Source organism: Otolemur garnettii, unplaced genomic scaffold (genome assembly GCF_000181295.1).
Source record: "Otolemur garnettii isolate 467f Iridium unplaced genomic scaffold, OtoGar3 scaffold00062, whole genome shotgun sequence".
Classification (NCBI taxonomy): domain Eukaryota; kingdom Metazoa; phylum Chordata; class Mammalia; order Primates; family Galagidae; genus Otolemur; species Otolemur garnettii.
This window is the reverse complement of record NW_003852457.1, coordinates 6,987,811-7,009,597: the sequence shown is the minus strand read 5'-3', so window position 1 is coordinate 7,009,597 and position 21,787 is coordinate 6,987,811. Positions and strand designations below refer to the sequence as shown.

The 21,787-nt window shown below is 51.4% G+C and overlaps 1 protein-coding gene across 1 annotated transcript in view; it reads left to right on the top strand.

The window, feature by feature from the left end:
- Window positions 1–3,081: 3,081 nt before the first annotated feature.
- WISP1 (WNT1 inducible signaling pathway protein 1) overlaps window positions 3,082–21,787 on the top strand; it is a 28,085-nt gene continuing 9,379 nt past the window's right edge. The window contains exons 1-2 of the mRNA XM_023514947.1: window positions 3,082–3,150; window positions 19,521–19,803. Coding sequence (XP_023370715.1) covers window positions 3,082–3,150; window positions 19,521–19,803 — 352 coding nt within the window. The remainder of the gene's footprint in view (window positions 3,151–19,520; window positions 19,804–21,787) is intronic.

Genomic DNA, 21,787 nt, shown 5'->3' with positions numbered 1-21,787 from the left:
ATGCCACAGCTTTCCTGGAAGACCTGGGAAATGGAATGTCCCATGTGGTGGAATCCTCTTCCCACACTTCATCCATCCATCCATCTCTCCATCCATCTATCTGTCCACCCATCCATCTTCTATTTGCTCATTCATTCCTGTATTTATTTGTTTATTTGTTCAACATATAAGATAGTTTTTTCTACTTGGAAAAAATTTGTCTGGTTTCTGATAGACCCAAGTTCCAATTACACCTATACTCCACACTAGCCAAATGGCAGAGAAATGTTACTTCTCCCCCCTTGCCTTAGTTTCTTCATCTGTAGAATGGGTATAGCAATATCTTATGGAAGATTGACTGTGAGGATGAGCTGAGAAGAGGATTCACAGGATGGTAAGCATTGCCTGGAACACAGCTGATACCCCATAAAGAGCGGGCTCTTGTTCTGGTCTACCAGCCAGTGTTCATACCAGCCTTTCTCTAGCTCAGGGTGGTGGTGGGGGTGACAAACTCATCTCACAGCCTGTGGGCCTGTTCTTGCCCTTCCAGTCAGGAGTCCTGGTGGGACATGCCAACTATCTTTTGGGGGGACCCTATTTCCTTTTACCCTATTTATTTAAACAAAGAAAACTGAGGTATGGAGAGATTGTTGATTGGTCAAGGTACCCCAAGGAGTGGCAGAGCTGTGAGCACACTCCAGGCATTTTGCCCCTAATCTACCACCCTGTCTGGGTCACTGGTCATCTCTCTCCATGCTTCCCTGGCAGAGAAGAATTACCAGTGCCTATGAGGTCCCCTCGGCCCTCTGAGGTTTCACCAACAGGAGGAATGCCAGCATTTCCGTCATGTTTTGGGGTGTCTGTTGCATTTGCTCAAAGCAGGCAGATTTCCTAAAAATGACAGTGGCCTTCTCTGGGTTCCAGCTGACAGGCTCCTATCACATAACATCGAGAGGCTTTGCCAGGCCAAGCCAGCTTGGAAATGTCTGGTCCTGACCCTGTACCTTGTCAGAGGTTAATGGGCCTTTAGTTTCAGCCCCAGACCACTGCTATGTGCGTCCTGAGATCATCTGTCACCTCTGGGTTTTTGTTCAGCCTCCAATTCAGGGTACCATCTATCTTATAGTCATGAAATATTTCACAGCATGGGACTTATTCATACCTGCTGTTCATCAAAAGGACATTGAACCTGGATTGGAGCCTAGCACCTTGGGTGATTTCTTTAATGACACTTGTCAGTAATTCTGGTCTCCTGGGATTTGTTTTTAAGAACATGTGGAAAGGTAATGAGAAGGAAATGAGGACTGAAATTTACTGGGAAATCTCTATGTGACCCCCATCCTTGCATTTTATATATATGATTTTAGTAAATCTTTATATATCAATTAATATGCAATTTGTCTGGCTCCAAGGAATAAAAAATATCTAACTATGGCCTTAACCAATAAATCACAAAGTTTCTCATGTAACAGAAAGTCTTAAGGTGGTAGTTTCTAGTTTGGTGATGACACACAGTACCAAGGACTCAGGGCTTCCTTCTGCTCTGCTATCCCAGTATGTTGGCTTTTCAGTCTCAGGCTTGTGCCTCATATACCCAAAAGGACTGCTGCAGCTCCAATCATCACGTTTGCACACAAGGAAAAAAGAGAGTCAGTAGAGATATTCTTTCTGTCCTGAGAAAGAAAAGCATTTCTAAGAGTCCTCAGCAGATCTTCCCTGTCTCATAGAAAAGACACTCATTAACACATGGAAAAATTATCAGTATCACCTCCTGTGAGGTCATGTCTATCATCAAGCCCTTCTGTGGACACAGGGCTGCCTCCACCTCTGAGCAGCCATACTCAGCATCCCCTTGTTAATAAACTACAGGAAAAGGAAACAGTAACTGTTCTCTACTATAAGGCAAAGATTCCTGCTGAGTCCTGGAGACAGAAACCTCCTGAGGTGTTTAAGGAACCACAAAGGGGCTATCGTGATTGAGGTTAGTGATTGCGAGGGAGAGAAGAAGCAGGGTTCAAGGGGCAGCTGGCCCCAGAGGCCACGCCAGGACTGGGGACTCCATGCTACGTGCAATAGGCAGGCTTTGAAGAATTGTTTCCAGGAGATGACCTGTGTGTGCCATGGTGATGCTCGTTCAAGGATCTCTCTGGTTGCTCAGAGACACGTGGACACTGGAGAGTGGGCAGGAAAGCTGGGGCTGGGCAGGAGGCTGTCAGCATGGTCCATGTGGGGAGAATGGGGCTGGTCTTGGGCAGGACAGACCCTCATAGAAGGCTCTGTACCTCCTCTCTCACACAAGGAAGAGACTCCTGTGGAAGAGACTCTCGTCTGGTACCAAGGGAAGACCCAGAACCCCAGACGCAGCAGAGATACTGAGTGTCCAGGGAGCTGTGGAGATGGCTCTGGCACCTAAGGGCCTCTGGCTGCGAGCACAGAGGGGACTTGTACCTTGCTCTTCATGGCTCTCATTTGCAGTGAAGGTGATGCTGAGAACTTGAGTCTCAGAGCTGAATTCATTCTTGAATTCCTATCATTTCTAGATCAAGAGACTGAAAGCCACCCTCCTCTGCTCGCAGTTAGGAAGAGAGGAAAGAAAGACAGCAAATGAGAACCAGAAGTCGGAGCAGCCTGAAGGAATGAGAGGGCCGTGATTCTCCATTGGGAAGCCTTTCAAAGCACTGCAGCTGCCCTGGGTAACAGTATCTCTGCCTCCCGCCCCCTCCCTGCCTCTGGGAACTACCTGGCAGGGTGACCCCAGGCTGCTCGGTGAGGATCTCACACCCCGGTGTGAAATCCCAGCCCTGTAACTTTCCCTTTAAGAACTGTCAGAGCAGGGGAGGCCGGCCAAGCTGGGGCTGGAGGTGGGGACAGAGCGAAGAAAGAAAAAAAAGAAAGAGAGGCAGGAAAAGTTTTTTCAGAGGAAAATGCAGGGTTTGTCCTTAACCCTGACGTCAGATCTTGCTTTAATAAAACCCCCCAAGGGCCGCAGAAGAGGCATATCTGGTGCTCCTGATGGGCAAGGCCAGTCTGGGTCCAGCTCCCCCGAGAGGTGGCCGGATCCCCTGGGCTCTCAATCGATGTCTTTGCCACTGACTCTCAGGCATGAGGTGGTTCCTGCCCTGGACGCTGGCAGCAGTGACAGCAGCAGCCGCCAGCAGCATCTTAGCCATGGTGAGTCCTGCCCGGAGGGGCTCAGAGGCAACCAGCTCCCTGTGGGTCCGGCTGTTTGGGGTCTGGTGGGAGGATGAGAGGGCCCAGAAGGTGGGGGTAGGAAAGCGCCCAGTGAGGGGCACAGGTGAGGCCCAGAGTGAGGAGTGCAGCTGCCTGGGAAGGAAGGCAGGGAGGAAGGGGCAGCGCTCGGGGAACAAACCACAGGGTCCTACATGCCCTTCCTCCCCACCTGGCACACAGCAGAAAGGACGGGGCATGCAAGGAAGCTGGGCGTCAGGGGCCTGGCTCCAGACCCCACTTTGCCAAGACTGACTATGTGGCCTTGAGCTAGTCACTTGCCCTCCCAGAGCACCCTAAAGTGAGGACGTTGTTAGGAGAATTCTAGACCTTTGAGTTTGAAAACTCCAAGACCCTAAGCACTGGAGATACTTCAAAGATAGGACATGGAAAAACTAAGAAAAGTTGGGGATGAAAATGCCAGCCTTCAACGAGAGCTCCTCACCCGGGCAGACAGCACCTGGGGTGACCTCTAACCTGGGGTTTGCACAGCCGTCTAGTTTGTAGAGTAAGCACCCTTTGGTCCTCCATTGGAAGCCTGGTCTCCTGTGGGGATACAAGGGACATCCCCAAGGGTCCTCTCTCTCCTGCCTGTATCCTAGGCTACACCTAGGGACAGGGACAAAGGTCTGCATCTCCAAGAAGTCAGGGGACCAAGACACGTGGCAGCACCAAGCCAGCTGCTAGAGCTGGGGGTAGGGCGGGAAAAGCCAAGGGGCAGAGGGCACAGGGCGGGCAGGAGGTGAAAATCTGGGCAGCTCCTGAGGGCCAGATCCCACAGACCCAGCCAGGGCTTGCTGCCGGCTGCGAAACCAAGAGACAGAGGGAGATAGAGAGAGAGTGCTTACCACCAACATACATGGAGGTTTCCTTGGGGATTATTGAGCCCTCTCCACAGATGGAGAAACTGAGGCTCAGGGTTAAGCTACTTGCCCACGAGCTTACAGATTCTGGGTCCGCTTCACCCATATCTGCAGCTGAGAGCCCACAGCTGGCTGAGACAGGTGACAGGTACTGTTCAGGCGCCTCGGTGTGTGCAGTGACAGCAGGGAGTGTGTCTGCCAGCTTCACAGGGAAGCCCTCCCTACCTTGCACGGTGCCTGCCTGGCATCGGTGCCAAATCACCTTCCCAAGACTGTATGAGCTGTACTTTGCAAATGAAACAAATGGAGACTTAGAGCAAGTACAGGACTTTCCCGGGGTCTCACAGTCAGTGGCTGGGGCTCAGACTTAGATCCTTGGATGGCAAATTCGAACTTTTCTCCCAAAGCTCTCCCAATTAGGGAAGCTGACCATTTCCTACCAGAAGCCAAGTCGGACTTTCTGTCTGTTGGACATTGGGTACAGCTCTACCTTTATATGGATACAGCAGGTTGGGATTCTGGGAGGGCAGGGAGTGGATGGAGAAGAGGTGAGGGTTGCAGGGAGGCTGAAATCTGAGCAAGGAGAGAAGAGAAGTTTAAGGCCAGGTCCACGCACACTGGAGCCCCTGTTACCTCCCAGAGCAGCCTGTTCAGGGACATGGGAGGACCGAGTCAAGGGCTTGGCCAGCGGAGACTCCAGCAAAGGAGCCAGGAGTCCCAAGGGGCCCAGGCAGCTGAGTGGAGAGAAGGCTCTAGGACAGTGGTTCTCAACCTTACTAATGCTGCGGCCCTTTAATACTGTTCCTGTGGGTCACGACCCACAGGCTGAGAACTGCTGCAGTCTAGGAGGAGCTTGAGGTACCTCTCCTCCGTGAAGTCCTTGCCTGGGGAACCCAGACCACACACTCCCATAATCATTTCAGGATTCAGGATCCCCCAAGACAAAGGCATGGCACTTGAGTTCTCATGGCATCCTCAAAACGCCCCGTATGGGCTGTGAGACTGCCAGTTAACGAGCCAGACTCCCCTTGGAAACTAGCGCCTCGCGTCACAGCCAAATTCCATACATAGCCGTCCTCCCCAGTTAACACTGAGTGGGAAGGCACGCTGGGCCCCTTGGGAATTTAGTGGAAAAATGGTCATAAATGTTCATATGGAAGAGAAAGCTTGTGAGAATCGCCAAGGAAATTTTGAGGAGATAGTTATGAGGGAGGACTTCCTTACAAGATATGGAAAGGTGACAGGAGGTTCTGGAATGAGAGGAGGGAGACTCCAGCCCAGGAAGAGCTCAGTCTGGGAGTGAGGTGGGGGTGAGCTCAGAAACCCAGCCAGGGGCACCGGGGGGGTGGGGGGGAGACATGGTACATGCTGATGGTGTGTAACAGGCAGCACTGGGTTTTCTTCTCTTCATTCTTTTCTTCTTTTGACATCTTTCGAATGTCCACCACGAGGTGGCAGAAAATGACTGCTACATCTAGTCAGCACTACCCAGCTGTGTGCCAAATACTGTGTAAATACCTGCATGAGACCTACCTCAGTTCATCCAACAAGCATTTCCTAGGCACATCTTGAAAGTCCCATAACAACAGCATTAGGCAAGCATAATTGTCCCCTATTATAGATGCAACACTGAAGCTCAGAGAGGTTAAGTAAGTTCCCCAAGGTCACACAGCTGGTAATCAGGGAGCTGAAGTTTAAATCTAGGTCCAGCTCTTTGCAACATATACCTGCCTCCCTGGTCCAAGTACTTGTGCAGAAATAAGACACACTCAGTCCCTGTCCGTACAAGCTATCAAGGCAGGTAACGTGCAGAGTCATCAGGATAGAGACGCTGGGGTGCTGGCTCTGCCACTGCGCCAGCTTCAGCAAGTCCCTGACCACTCTGAGCCTCAGTTTCCTCATCTGTTCATGGGACTAATACCCTCACCACCACCACCACCCCTCCACCAAACTCCCTGGGGCTGAATGTGAACATGTGACTGAGTAAAACCTCTCCGACAAGTTTCAGTTCTAACACTGGTTCTGCTGGGGTCTGTGGACAGGTCTACGTATCAACATACATGGGACGTGTGCTGCTGTGCAAGTGTGCACTGCTGGCATGTGTGCAAGTGTGTCATGTGTGAGCCTCGTATTCAGATCGGGACACAGCCTTGTTCCCTGCCCCTAGAACCAGCTGTGGACCTGGGTGTCAAAATGCCCCCTTTACAGAAGAGAGAGAACACAAACAATGTGCCCTTTCACACCTCCAGTTCAGAGTTGGAATCTGAAGGAGCATTTCAAACCCCACCCAGGCCCCACACCCACCAGCTCCTTGCTCAGAGCCTCTTTGGGCTCTTTGAAGCCCCTGCTCCCAGCCCAGTGCCCCTCAGCCCACAGCTAGCCTGGAATGCTGGCACTAAAAGGCATTTCCCCCTGGCATGGCCTCTGGCGAGGGAGTGAGCATGGGAGCAGGTCTCTGCTCACCCAGATCTTTGGGAAACAAAATGTTGCCTGGCGGGCTGGGAAGCACCTCCTGGCTCTTCAGCAAATACGCAGCTCACCCCAGGCTTTTGAGAAAATCCCTGCCCTGTGCCAGTGAGCTGGCCCAATGCCAGGGAGCTGCCTTTGCCTTTGTGCAAACAGCAACTCTCCCAGGGACCTCTGCATCACTGGGTACAGCACACACCCTGGGGCTCAGATAGGGGAGCAGAGAGGACAAAGCAGCCATGGCCTTGGTGGGGTCTGTGTAGGGTCCTGGGCAGAGGGCAAAGCACAGCCCAGGCAGCAGAGTAGGGGTTACCTTGAACTTCCTGGAGCAAGACTCAACACATTTGTTCACTAGTTCAAAGACAGCATGGAACACTTGCATCCCCCGAGGCAGATGGTAACAGGGGCTAACACTGATCATCTGCTCGCTCTGTTTTGGGTCCTGCACACTCTTCCCACAAGGGCAGGTGGTCCCGTAGTCTAGAACAGCCCCTGCAGTGGAGAGCTGTGGGCTGCTCCAGGTCTCTGGGCACTTGGAATACTGGGAAGGCTGGGAAAGTGAGACACACACCAGGATTCAGAGCCTTATTATGAATACAGGACATAATATTCTCTTTAACAAATGTTTTCTATTGACTCCACATTGAAATGTTAATGTTTGGAATATATATTAGGTTAAAAATGTATTATTCAACTAAATTTCACCTGTTTCTTATTACTTTTTAATGTGGCTACTAGAAAATATAAAATTCCTTCTGTGGCTCTCACTAAATTTTACAAGACAGTGTTGGCCTCGAGAGACACTAACATACTTAGAGGTGTGATAATAGGTTGGGGAACTGGCGAGGATTCCCAGAGCCTCTGCCTGCAAGCCAGGCCGTCTCTGGAAAGAGGGGTGTGTTAATACCTCCTCCTTGATGGTGTTGGGAGGAACAAGGAAAGACATGGAAACAGACCCCAGGAAACCCCAGGAGTACCCCAGGGGAATGATTCCCCTCGGAGGAAGCTCCAGCAGCTGATGAGGCCCAGGTCCCAGTGAGCAGCCAGTTCAGCGCCAGGTGGGTGGGAGGACCAGACTAGCTGGTGGGCCATCCATGCTCTGTGCTGGGACCATCTTCTAAAGATCGCAGACCGCTGTGTCCTGGCCAGCTTCCTCAGCATGCTCAGAGGCGACTCAGTAAACACTCTGGGGTTACTATGTGTGAGAAAGAAATCTGATGAGAGTGACGATGAGGGCGCAGGTGTGACTTGGGCTGTTTGTGTCTCACACACCCCAGCCAGGACCTCAGAGCCCTGTGATGCTGACCGTGGGTTTCAGAGCCCCCAAACTTACTTGGTCCATGGGCACTAATGTCCCCGCTGTGCCCCAGCAGTCATGGCATCTGCAGGTGTAGCAGCTCGGCCCTCCGTCTGTCTGGAGGATGGTTCAGGTTGGAGACAAACATTTATGCCAGCAGAGGAGAGTGTGTTGAGGACTCAGGGTAGGGAGAGAGCTCGGAGGGCTGCTGAAAAGCACACATTCTGGAGCCATGAGCCCGAATTCCTAGAAGGACACCATGTACCTGCGCATTAACCTGCACCCCGGAGGTTCTTAACCTGCACTTGATTTTAAAAACTAGTAACTTAAACAGACCCCAGTGGCTCCCCTACTCTGACATTTCATTAATCAGCCATCTTTCCTTCTCCTCTTCCTCCTCCTCCTCCTCTCTCTTGCTGTGGAAGAAGGGAGTGAGACAGAATGAGAGAGGTGGGACTGGGCCTCTGGAGACACGAATGACCGGCATTCCAGGGCATGTTGTACCACTGAAGCCCGCCCACCCCGCCCTCTCCACCTGGAGGCAAGTTCAGGCTTGGGCTTTGTTTGTGGATAAGCTAAATCTTGACTGGAGATTGGGGTGGGGGCAGGAAAGTGAGAAAATGAGAGCCCAGGTCCAAAGAAGAAGGGAGGGTCTACTCCTGCCCCTCTGGGGATCCTGTGTTGAGTCTGGGAGTAGAGAACGGACATGTGCCATGAGCCTGCTCAGGCTGGGTGGGGATGTAGGGGGGTAGAGGAGCATTTAAGGGTAGAGGGATATCTCAGAGAGCAGGGACTCCTGACTCATGACTCCCTTGGAGCAGAGCAGCAGGCTCCTCACCTGGATAGCCACATGGCCAGCAAGAATATAATAGTTCATGCTGTGTGACTTTGGGCAAAGCACTTGCCCTCTCTGTATTCTTTTTCTCATCTTGAAAATAAGGAGGCTGCACTTGACTCTCACACTTGCTTGCAGCTGGAGACTCCATAGCGTCGTAGAGTCCACTCGTTCATTCTCTGGGCAGATCCACTGTTAAACAAGCCGCGGGGCTCGTGTGCAATAATGCTTGGGGGAGAACTCACACCACGTTCTCTCTAGCAAGGGTGTTGTTGACACCCAGAAATGTGTGTCCATGCTCTGAGATGTCCCTTTAGATGTACTTCCTGTTTCACAAGGTTCCCCAAAGCGTGCTCCTCTCAGCCCAAGTCTCCTTTGTCAACCCTCAGAGGCGCCTGGATTCCAGCCCACGGCATCCTCATAAAAGTGAAAAGTGCGCCAGCGCCCCCTGTCTGAGGGTCCTGCCACCACCCCACCAGCTCAGGGGGGCGGGAATTTGGTCAGGCCCTCTTCCTTCTCTTCCTTCTCTTCCAGCCTCATCATTTGGTTCTTCTCTCGTTCACCGTCTTTGCTGCTTCATGAGCTGTTTTCCCAAATACCCAGGGTTCCCACCTCTGTGAACACGTCCAAGTTGTCCCATCTGTCCAAATGCCGTTCCCACCCTCCTGGGTCATGAAGCTGATGCCATCCGAACTCACTGGTCGCCCTCCAGGTGCTGCCCAGGCATCCCTGGCAGAGCTGCAGACATCCCGCCACGGGTACCTGCAGGTTCCTGTTCTTGTTGCAACATCCGGCTGGACTCTGCCTTCACCCCACGCAGGTGCCACCCCTGCCTCCCTCCAAAACCAAGCCCTTTCAGTTCCCATGGCCTGAGCTCTCAGCCCTCAGGCCTTTGCACCTGCTGTGCCCTCTACCTGCCTTGCCCCCCAGACAGGCATTCCCCTGCCCCCTTGGTCTGTCACCTCTACAGTGGCACACCACGGGAGCTCATGGCGTGCCTATTGAGTGATGAACTAACACAGCCAGAACCAGCCCTGGCGTGGGCTGGTGGGATATGTGTCTGGGGAGCAGAGGAGGAAGAGAGGGGACTTTTCTGAAGTGGAGTCTTCATGCCAGGAGGGAGGAGAGCAGGAATCAGACAGGAGGGCCCGGACTCACCTGCTGAGGGCACTGAACGGCCAGTGTCCCCTTCCGGGCTTGGTGGCAGAGCACAGATGAGAAGTCGGGACACTGTGCAGGCTCTGCTTTTGTCTCTGAGCTTCAGTGTCTTCATCTGAAAAGCGGGGCGGGAAGGCACAGTCTGCCCAAGGCCCAGGGACAGTGTGGAGGGTAAGAGAAGGTGGCAGCACACAGCCTGGGTAAACGCCAGCCCCGCCACATCTCAGGGCCAAGCCCTCAAATCCCCTGCGCCTCAGTTTCTCATGTGTAAAATGGATGTAGAGCCCTGTGCCATGGAGCTCTCATGGCTAAGGGGGAGGGCACAGGTCAGGAGTTGAGCAGGGCCTGACAGGGGCTGGAGGAGGCGTGAATGTGGAGTGTTGTCTTCAAGGTCCTCTTGGGGGTTCTTAGACAGCAGAACCTGGCAGATGCTGCATGACAAGGGACTGAGGCCATCTGTCCTCCAGGCTGTTGCCCTTTATGTGCCCACACACACACGCACGCACACGCACACCAGCCAACTTCCTTGACAGCAGTATCTGGCCCTGTGCACCGGTGGCCAAGTCCTCCTGACACTTGCAAACTTCAACTTTTAAATGATCCACACAGCTGAACTGTGTGCTGGGGACCACGCTGAGCTCCTGGGCACATATTTCAACTTCACTTTATTAAGGGGGAAACTGAGGCACGGAGAGTTTAACTCCGTCCCCCCGATGGCATGCAAACTACAAAACAATGCTGGATCCCCCAAGCAGGGCTCCTAGGGATGTCCTGGTGTGTCAGCTTCTTGGACTTGTTCTGTTCATCTTCATCTTAGTCAGGGGTCCAAGGCAGGAGGAGGGAAGGGAGACGGCACCATGCCCCAGGCAGTGGGGGAGGACAGACCTTATTGAGGCCCTGCTTGCTGCACAGAGCTGGGGGGCCCATAGCTAGTACCTCAACCAACCTGATCTTCTCACAGAGAAAGTGACACTTCCAAGGCTACCAGTCTTAGTGTGGAGACTGAAGCCCGGGGTTTCCCCTCCTGGATGTGGACAGAGGAGCCCTGGGCACATGCTCACTCCTCCCTTGGAGGTGGGACAAGTCTAGCTCAGTGGATGTCATCTTCTTTCACCCTTGTCTATGCCAGCTGTGGCTCCCCACTGGTCACCCCAAGACCACTGCCATGCCCAGGCCTGGGACAGAGGCAGCCCACCCTTGCTGCTGATTACCTGAACAAACTGGGCAGCAGGCAAGAGCAGAGTGCTTTAGAGGTCACTGGGGGAGGATGGGACTCAGAGTCAAACTGCCCAATGTATCATTTCCTGCTGTGTCTCAAGTTCTCTGGGTCTCAGTTTCCCCAGCTGTCAACTAGGGACCATCAGTGCTGACCTCAGGGGTAGTTTTGATCATTACCTTGGCTGACTCAAGAAATATTCCTGCCTTTCCCCACTAGAAGACGCACACATCCTGTTTCTTGGTCTGTGAGTTCCATCTCCATGTCCTAAGCTCCAGCACTGATGGCTGGTTCTCTGAGCCCTGGTGCCTTGCTTCAGCCTGCACACCCTCGTTCATGCCGATCCCGAGCTCAGACGCCCTCTCTGCCCTTCCTCTGGACAATTGTCACTCACCCCTTAGACTCAGGATAAATCTGTCCTCTTCCAGGAAGCATTCCTTGATCCCATCTTCCATCCTTCCCCTCTTCATCCTGTATTCAGAGCCCTGACCTGAGCTGTGCCAAAGTCCTTATAGTGTGGCCCTTTGTGATGTCTTAGGAGACAGATTCTTTGAATCCCAGAACTGAGATTCAAATCTCAGCTCTGCCATTTGCTAGTGGCCTTCGGAAAATTATCTTTTTATGACTCAGTTTACTTATCTGTAAAATGGGGACAGTAATAACAAAAGCAGGGCAGTGCCTGTAGCTCAAAGGAGTAGGGTGCCGGCCCCATATACCAGAGGTGGTGGGTTCAAACCCAGCCCTGGCCAAAAACTACTAAATAAATAAATAAATAACAAAAGCAGCCTGTCTCTTATGGTTATCACAAGGATTAAATTACTTAAAGTGTAAATGGTCTTGATTCATAGAAGCCATCTAATTCAAAAAATTTTTTGAGAAAATCAGTGCAGTTTTAATGTGGACTGGGTATTAATTAAAAAGCAGTTCAAAATTATAAGTAATTTTATCAGTGTGATAATCGCGTAGAGCTGTATTTTTAAAATAATCTCACACTTTCAAGACACACTGAAGAATTTGAGGTAAAATTATAGGATGTCTAGGATTTGCTAGATTTACAAGAATACAAAAGCATGCTTACGTGTGGGGACAGCAGAAGAAACAAGGTCAACAAAGTATTGATAAGTATTCAAGCTCACGATGGGTGTGTGGGGTTCAGTATATTATTAATCCACTTTGATGACTATTTGGGCATGTCTCTAACAACACTTTTTTAAGTTGGAGATTGCGTGTGTGACAGTATGTGTGAGTGTGTGGGTGTGTGCACGTGTGTGTGTGGGTGTGAGTGTAAGTGTGTATGAGTGTATGAGATGTGTATATATGTGAATGTGTGTGAGTGTGTGAGAGATGTGTGTGAGTGAGTAGCGTGTGAGGGATGTGTGTGAGCAGTGTGTGAGAGTGTGTGCATGTGTGCGTGAGTGTGTTTGAGTGTGAATGTGTGGGTGTAAGTGTACGTGAGTGTGTGTGAGTGTGTGAATGTGTGTTAGTATATGTGTATGGATGTGTATGTGAGTATGAGTGTGTGAGATGTGTGTGTGAATAGTGTGTGAAAGAGTGTGTGTGTGAGAGAGTGTGTGTGTGTGTCATGATTTTCTCATAGCTCTGTAGAAACGTAAACACCAGGTTTAGCCTTTACAAAGCCCCAGGAGCCAGATGTGACCCACAGGCTATAATTTTCCCCCTTGCTGTGTGACCCAGTTGTCTTTCTCACATCCCTGTCCCCTCAGAGGCCCAGTGTTCTCTGAGGCTTTGTCCACACACTTCCCACTGCACCTGGATCTTAGGGTTCATTATTTGGGGAAAAATCTGGCTTCCTTCCCATTCTACTCTCTCCACATAAGGTTGACCTCCTCTGCCAGATAGTCACAGGCTGCCTGTTTATAAAACCAATTAGTAGAAAATCTCAGGAAACCTTCCGTGGGCTGCATCCCATGACAGGCAGCCTGGCCAAGGCTGAATCAGTCTCTGGCCTTCAACTCCCTGGACCCCATTCTCAGAAGGCCTTGGGTGCTGCAGTGACGGAGGAGGGTCTGGTCCTCCAAGCTCTTAGCCCAGGAGCCTCGGGGGCTTTGGAGCTAAGAGCTTTCCAAGGAGGTGGTCTGTGCAGGACCCACACCCCCAGGCTACACGTAAAGGGCTGCCCTCACCAGGGGACAGAGTACAGGTTCCTAGAGGTGCGGTCCTGAGAGAAGAGGGGAAAACGGGTGTCCATCACCTTGTGGCTGACTTACAGGCACCCAGATGTTAAAGACAGGGCAGTGGGAGAGCAGGTGGGCCTGGGGGCGTGGGTCCTGCACAGGCCATCCGCACTCTCCCATTCCCCCTATGGCCTATCTTTGCAGTAAAACAGTGAATGAAGCTGCTTCCAGCAGGGCAACCCTTTCCTGGAAGCCCCCAGGGCCCTTCTGGTGCCACTCAGAGCATTCCTGCCTCAACACTGCCCCCTGCTGGAGCATATGGATTCCTCTCTCAAATGCAGACAAGCCAAGGCCTCTGACATCTGCGCCGTCCACTGAGAGAAGGTTCAGGGTGGGCCAGGAGCTTTGCTGGACACTGAGGAGGTAGGAAAGGGCAACTCGTCCCTGAGAAGCCCCACACGGGGGTCCTGTTTCTCTTCCGGGGGCCCTGGGAAACCCGGGCTCAGCTCCATTACAATCCCTGCCTTGTTCATTGAGCACCAGACACAGTAGCTGCTGGGTGCTTGTATGTATTGGGCAGGTGGCAGAATGAGTAAATGGAGGTGACTGAATGAGGGAGTCGTGCAGCATGGTAACTACAAGGGAGGGCTCTGGAGGGACACTCGGGTCTCATACCGCTTCTCAGCTGTAAGACTTTGAACAAGTTACTTAAGCTCTTTGAGCCTTAGTTTTCCCATCTGTGAAATGGGAATAATATTAGAAACTGCTCATTAGGGCTGCTGGGGGATGCTGTCATCACCACCATTTTCCCATGAAGGAACAAACTCAGACCACATGAGCACAGCTCCACGTCTTAGAGCTGGAAGTGGCAGGTGATGGAGAATTGTCTAAAGGGTTCCCCACCCTGAAGATGCTGTGTCCTTTCGTGAATCCTGTGCCCGGTGACCCCTGGTGGTCCACCCCACTGCAGCCAGGCTCCCACTTTCTGTTCCCATCCCTATTGCTATGCATTTTTGTAAACATGAGCATGAGTAAAATGCTGTAAAAAGGTCAAACTGTAGTCTTCCATCTCCCCAGGTCCACTTTCAGAGAGCTGAAATACTCCATAAAAACCATAGGTACCACGTACCTCCAAACATTATTTCAGAAATACATACATAGCATTTCCTATGGGCCCTTTATTTTTTTTTCTTCTCTATTTTAATCAGCTCAGGGTTGTCCAGTAAATGAATGGCAGGAACCATCCCGTTGCTTTCATCCTGTGTACTGGGGACCCTCTTTGCCCAGAAGGGCTGAGTACGTAGCACTCAGCGTCTTGTCATTGGGAGCTACTCCGCTTTGTTTTCTTTCATTTTTCAGCCATTTTAACAAAACACCAAGGGCAAAATACATAATTTTTGTTTGATTGCACAAGACCCACTCTTTGAGTAATGTGTCACCCCGAGGAGACAAAGTGATGTGTGCTGCAGGTCTGCCAGATGGCACTGTGGTCACAGTTTATGTGCATTGGTGGGAGATGCACGGAAGTTTGGATTATACAGAAGTCAGGTGTGCAGAAAAGGGGTCACTGAGAACCCCACTCTTTCCTCTCCCCCTGCCCCATGATCTAAGGCAGTGTTTCTCAGTCCTATAAGAATCACCAAAGCTTGCAAGTCAGACTACAGGTTCTGAGCCCTGCCTAAAGGAATTGAAGCTGAACATTCAGAGTGGGACCCAGGAATCTGTATACTGACAAGTTCCATGAGCCAGTGGTTCTGAAACTCAGGGGCCCTAGAACCACCTGCAAAAATCCCAGACCCTCTCCAGGCAGACCCTCTTAAGGCAGGATCTCTGAGATAGTGGCCAGGCATCAATGTCTACTAAAGCACCAGGGTAGTTCTAATGTGCACTAGAGTTTGGGGACCCTCAAGGTATTTGGATTCTGTTTAAGGTTTCCTGACCTGGGTAGTCAGGAGGGGTCCCTGAGGAGGGGTCCAAGGGGGGGTGGGGGTGGGCTGGGTGTGCTCAGGGGCTGCAGCAGGCAGAGCTGGGCAGGACCAGGCTGTGCTGAGCAAGCCCTGGGCATCTTTCCTGGGAAAACATCACAGATTCCTACCACATTCTGTCTTAACCATAAACTCAGTATCTGCAGAGAGTCTAATTCCAGGAGAGACTTTTATGTGAACTCCTGCAATCTGAAAGTACTAATGCTGTTTTTTTTTTTTTTCTGGCCTTCCCTAGACAACATTCTTCTTGATTTATAATATTTGTTTCCCTTTTTTCCTTCTGAAATTCTGCTGCTGAAAAGAATGATGTAGACTCCACAGGAAGGTGTGTGTTTGCAAAGATCAGTTTCTCCTTGGGCAGGATGGGCCCCGTCCCCCAGCCTAAGGAGCTCATGGTGGATAAGAGGACAGTAGTCAGGCACTGGAGGCCTTTCTTGGTCTATGCTGCCTGCTCGCTCCAGCCTCCTCTCCCCAGCCGGCACCTCCTCTTGCCTCTGCCCAGAAGCCACATCAGGCCCCAGGCACCAGCGCAGGTACCAGCTCAGTGCATCTGCACCTGGTCCCTGTGTGCCCCCTCTTTCCTCAGCTCCATCTCCCCTCCTTCCAGACCTGCATAGCTCCTCCTCTGAGAAGCCCTTTCCAACCACAGCACACCCAGCTCCCCCTCCTCTGCACTCCCCCAGGCCGGTCCATTTGGCTCCCTCACTGTCTCCCCAGCACACAGTCAGCACCTGGCACACAAGAAAGCAGACTAAAGATGTGCTGAATAATCAAATGAAAGGGGAAATAAAAGCATGGGTGTGTGAGAGGACATCGTCATTACAGCATTCACTGTGCTCAGTGTCAAGGAGGGGAACTCTGTCTATGCAGCTTTGCTTCCTTCCAGCCTCATACAAAGTCCCGCACACCATAGGTGCTCAATAAGCACAGTGGATGGACCGAGAGAGTCAATGAACATGCGCTGGCTCCATGGTCCGCCCTGGAGGGCAGAAGCCTCCCCCTGCCAGTGGCCTGTTTTCCTATGTGCAAACACAAACAGGAAGGAGGGGGGAGGTCGGCTCATTATCAGGAGTCTGAACTCTCTTAGTCACACTCCCTAAGTGGCTGGATCTAGATGCTGGACAAGGCAACCAGGACTCGAAGGGACATGCATTAAACCCAGGAGTCCTCAGCCCCCATCTGCAAGCCTCCCAGTGGCTCCTGTCCAGCACTTTCCTTCCTGGGCTGAGTTTTCTACCACTAGATGGCGCCAACAGCAAAGGCTGGCTTAGCAGACTGTCCAGAGCCCGCCTGGCACTGCTTGGGGGCCCATAGGTGCTGTCCTGTCCAAAGTCAGGCCTTCTCTGTGTCTTCCCTTAATCAGCTGTGTGCTCTGGTGCCTCGAGGCAGGCATTTGGGAAGGAAGTTTCCTTATGAAGATCTCTAAATGGGGATGGAGACAGGAGTATGGATGGTGACCAGGTGAAAGCTTATTCCATCCAGCTCAGCTCAGTGTCTGGGGCCCCAGTCTGTCCTGGGCACTGCCGTGGTGGTGTGGAGAGGGTGCACAGCCATGTTAGTGCCAGCTCCTCTTAATGTTTCCGCTCCCATAATATCCCTCCGAATCACCCCTGGAGCCAAGGTGGCCCGACTGCACCCGCCTTACATGTGGGATGCTGAGACTCAGTAGAGTGGGCGCTTGCCCAAGGCCACACGGAAAGACCTCACATCTGTATGGCATAGGCCTTCTGTTTTTGTCTTGACACCCAAACCTTAGTGCTGAGGGGAAGAGTCTGGGTTCCAGGATGTGATGTCCTCAATAGCAAGTGACACTGTTGTGTGGTGGGATGGCTGGCTGGCTGGAGGCCAGCAACCCTCCAGCCAGCCAACCATCCCACCAGGCAACACCTACGAAGCCCTGCTGTGCACCTCGTGCCCTGTCTTCATGGGGAGAAGCAAGGCCCAGACCCCCTCTCAAGTTCATACGGCAGAGGGGGTGGGGACAGCACCTCTAACTCAGCACAGCATAGGCAGGGGAGGCTTCCTGGAGGAGAGGTGGTCTTTATTCCTCTCCTGAGAGCACATGCTGACAGCGTGAGGACTCCTCAGAGACAGTCTACTGGTACTTAGGGTGATCTGAGGCTTCTAGGGTCATAGCCTGAGGAGGAAAAGCCTCTCTCCACAGTGTCAAAAAATAGGAGTAGTTGTGTGTGTATGTGTGTGTAAGGGTGTGTATCTCTGTGTGTTTGAGAGAGAGAGAGAAAGAGAGATTGGTTTTAGTGATTTAGAAATTTGGGGGGTCTTGTATCCTGTTGTGTTTTTGAAGAAACACAAAAAAAGGGCAGTCGAACTAAAGCCTCCCAGATGAACACCAGTCAGCACCACCACCCCAGAGAGCTTTGCTCCCTGCCAGCAAGGCCCTCCAAACACATGGTGCCACTGGCCTTCCTCCCTGAAGGGAGCTACAGGCATTGTTTTCTTAATTATCCTAGGGTCTGTTTGGCCCCAATAGAGAAGCCACCCATCTGCCCCAGTGAGGACAGGCAATGTGCACCCTGCGCTGGTGCCCATGGAGTTCACAGGCGTAACCTCCCCAAACCACACAAATTTCTAATTAGGAAGAGCACATGATGCCCTCAGGGAAAGCCAGGCACGCACAGATCAGCAGGCCAGCAGAGGCTGCCAAGGCCTGAAGTCGAGCCCGTGGGTTATGAAAGCCCCAAATCTGGGTTTGCTTTTTTGATTTTAAAGGACCCTTTAGTCCCGGAATCAATGTTTACTGAATTTTCTGTGTGCCAGGACCAGAACCAAAAGCCAGACTAATTCAGCAGTTTGACTGGACTCTGGTCCTCCAGGCCAGCGTACAAGGGTGGGCCCCACTCACCTGTGCAGAGTGATCCCTGCCCTGGTGTTTAGAGCACCTGGATCTTTGCACAGTGCTCAGTGCCTCAAGTTGTAATAAATTGCCTCTAATTCCTGTAAAATTATACAAGCACAGGGGATTTTTTTAATTTATCATCAAATACCTAAAGCTTAAGAGACACCATAAGCTGGCTCTGCAGATGCGTTGCGTGAGACAAAGAGCCCGGAGGAGGCAGAAGGCAAGTGTGTCACCCTGAGAGTCAGGAGATTTGTTTGTGTCTGGGGGCTTGGTGTAAGCAGGGTCATCCTGGAGGTGCCCACCTGCCTCCCTGGGTCTCAGTTGCCAGCTAGAGAAAGGGGTGAAAGATGTGAGCATCTATCTCAGCCTGGCTTTAGTTTGACTGCCCTTGTTTGTGTTTCTTCAAAAATACAACAGGAGCACTAGTGTCCCTCATTCAGCACAGAAGGTAGACCTGTGAGCCTTGCACACTGGGCTCCCTGGTTCCACATGGAGGGAGTAGTCTGGAGCCCAGCCAGACCCCATGCTTGCCCTCATGGCAGCACAGGGTCACCTCTGAATTCAGGTGTCACAGGTGAAAAGCCCTGGACAGAGTGCCCCATGGCCCAGGAGTGGGAGGATGGCTCGAAGCCTGGCTCTGGCCTCTGTTCCTTGTGTCCTCAGGAGATTCTTCTCCTCCCCTGAGCCAAAGTGTCCTCTGGTATACAGAGGGAGTGTCGCAGATGGGATTCAGGGAAGCATCCTGGAAGGGGCAGAAAGGTGACTGGGTCTGGGAGATACAGGTAGCTTGAAGCTCTTATAACTTAGACACGAGGACATGCCCTGCCCAGTCTTCAGGGCAGGGAGCTCTTTGTGCCTTGGTTTCCCTTCCCCGCTGGCCCATTGTTACATCATCTTATTTGCCAGGATAAAGATGACACCCTTGTTTGGTTGATGTTCAGAAGATACCGGGCAGGGCTTGGGAAGGGAGACCCATTGCCCTGAGAGCAAAATGCAAAGACTCCTCTGTGCAGGGCTTGTGCTGGCCAGCAGACACTGTGCACTTCTCTGCAGCCTGGGAGGTCCACACACCAGGAGCTGTAACGCCACCCACCTGCTGCTCCAGAGCCAAGTCTGTCCTGATGTTCAGAGGGGCAAAGAATAATAATAACTATTATGACAATAGGTTGGCTGGCTGAATTCCATCTTGAATAGAATCAGAACTCTTGGTGGGGTAAAAAGGATGGACCTTCAGGTCATAGCAGAAGAGCCCTGGGATCTGAGCCCGAGCCCACTGCTGCTGTGTGACTCACAGGCTTTGAACTTCTCAGAGCCTCAACTTCCTCTCTGTAGCATGAAGCCAGCCACTCACCTCTGAGGCTGTGGACACCACCCGGAAGGCAGGATGCAAGCCTGAGGCTCAGAATAATTTGCTGAAACCTTTTTGAATGCCAGGAAGTTGGGAATGTGATGTGGAGACTCCACCTCAGCAGCCCCCTTCACTTCTGTTCTTCTCCAGCAGGCCCTTTCTCCAGAGCCCACGACCATGACCTTCACCCCAGCACCACCGGAGGACACATCCTCACATCCCCAATTCTGCAAGTGGCCATGCGAGTGCCCAGCATCCCCGCCCCGCTGCCCATTGGGGGTCAGCCTCATCACAGATGGCTGTGAGTGCTGTAAGATGTGTGCCCAGCAGCTCGGGGACAACTGCACAGAGGCAGCTGTCTGTGACCCCCACAGGGGCCTCTACTGTGACTACAGTGGGGACCGCCCGAGGTACGCAATAGGAGTGTGTGCACGTAAGTGAGACCCTCCCACCTTCCCAGCAGCCCCCAGCACCCCCAGCTCCTGCTCAAGGCCCCTCTCCCTCGCCACACCCACAGCCCCTTACCTGGCCAGGCTTCTGTTCAACAGAAGTTAGAGGCTAAAGGTGTCACTTCCTAAGAGAGAGGGCTGCCTTCATTCTCCGTGGCCCAGACACTCCCTCTTTGCTCTATTCTTAGTCCTAGAGGCACACTTATGGCCATCCCTGGGGAAGAGAGAGCCACCAGGAAGGAACTAAGCCTGGTTTGTTCTCTGAGTGTGATCTTTTGACAGATGCCTATGGGCTCCCAGGGAATACCAAGACACGGCAGAATTCTGGGTATTTTAATAACATTACAAATTAAATAATATGGTTTTTAAAAATCCAGTAGCCTTAAAAGGATAAAAACTAGCAGAGAGCAACTGCTTTCCTACCAGCCCCCATGTTCCTCTGGTTCCTACAGTTCCTTATAACTTCCCTTTCTTCTGATGTTTCCCACTATATATTACATGTCTTCTGCTATATCTTAATTAGCTGCATGTATCAATTTTGTATATTTTATTAATATACCTTTATGAGAGCTGATGACTCAGCTCCTCAATACCACCTATATTCTAAATGTCATTGTCCTAAGTTTTGGTTGTACAATCATCAGTATTTACATTATGAGTATGTGAGTATGGTTCGCTGCAATGTGAGATAGTTTACTTGTCTGAATTTTCTTTCTTATAAGCCCTCTTGTTTTTCCTGGAGTTTCTAATTGCCTTTGCTTTTCCTTCACTCTGGGTCTGTTATAATATTTTCATGTTTGGAGGGAGGACTATTGGTGCTTATTTGCTCTTAAGTGTTCTATCATGGCTATTCTGTCCCTTTTTTGTTCCCAGAGACTTCATTTCTGAGACTTTCTGACATCCTTCTATCTGGACTTGTATTCCCTTAATCTTGAATCATCTGAAATGCATGACCCAGCATGATGAAGAGAGGTAACTAGGCATGATGACACAGCAGGCTAACTTCTGAAAAGTTCCACAAAGCGTTCTTCCCTCAGTGCTGAGTTAAGCCTTCCCTGTAACTGTGACTCCAGACCTACCCCATTATCAGCCCCCATATGGCACAGTCTCTTACCCAGCTAACCCACAGTGTTTCCTGAGGTCAGGTGCAGTGCCAAGGGTAATACTGATAATTCTCAGTCTGACAATTCTACCTGAGCTTCACAATTAACTTACAGAACTTTCTAATTTTTTATCATTGGTTCACACTTCAACTTTCATTCCAAGTCACGTATCTTCAGCTTTGTAAGTAATCACCCCACTTCTTTTCACCCTTTCTGATTTTCTTCCTTTGTTGAGCAGTATGTTCAGAAAGAACAGGCAGCATCGCCTGCACAGATTCATCAGCTGTGTTGGTTACAAACATCACTCCTGAGCCCTGCCCCAGACCTGTTGAGTTAAATTCTCTGGGAGTAGGGAGGGGAATCCAGACCTCTAACTAGACGCCCAGGTGATTTTCACACATGCTGAAGTTCAGGACGGCCTGCTGGTGCACATCATCCACCCTCTCCTTGTAACCCAAGGAGAGGAGAAGCCTGCCCTGGCTTTCCTGCACCAGAACCAGCTGGCCTCAAAACTGCTTTCACTTTTTAAAAACACTCTTCAAAGTAATTTAAAAAATAATTTAGTTCATTGCAATTCTTCTAATCTCTAAAGCTAGACTGAAAAAGCCCATCATGTGCTGGGCACTGTACTTTTGTAGATTTCTTTCTTGGTCAAGAGGTTGTGTGGGCCAAGAAACTGCCTCTCCCGCCTACCTTCCCCGCCCAGGGCCTGGCAGCCGCCTTCCCATCCCCCTCACCCCCATCTCTTTGCACTCAGTTCCCACCTTCTCTTCCTACATCCCCTCAGCTTGCCAACACCATGAGCCTCTGTGTATTTCCTGTCTTTTTATTTGGAAAAACAAACAAAAAACATAGTCCAAAGGAG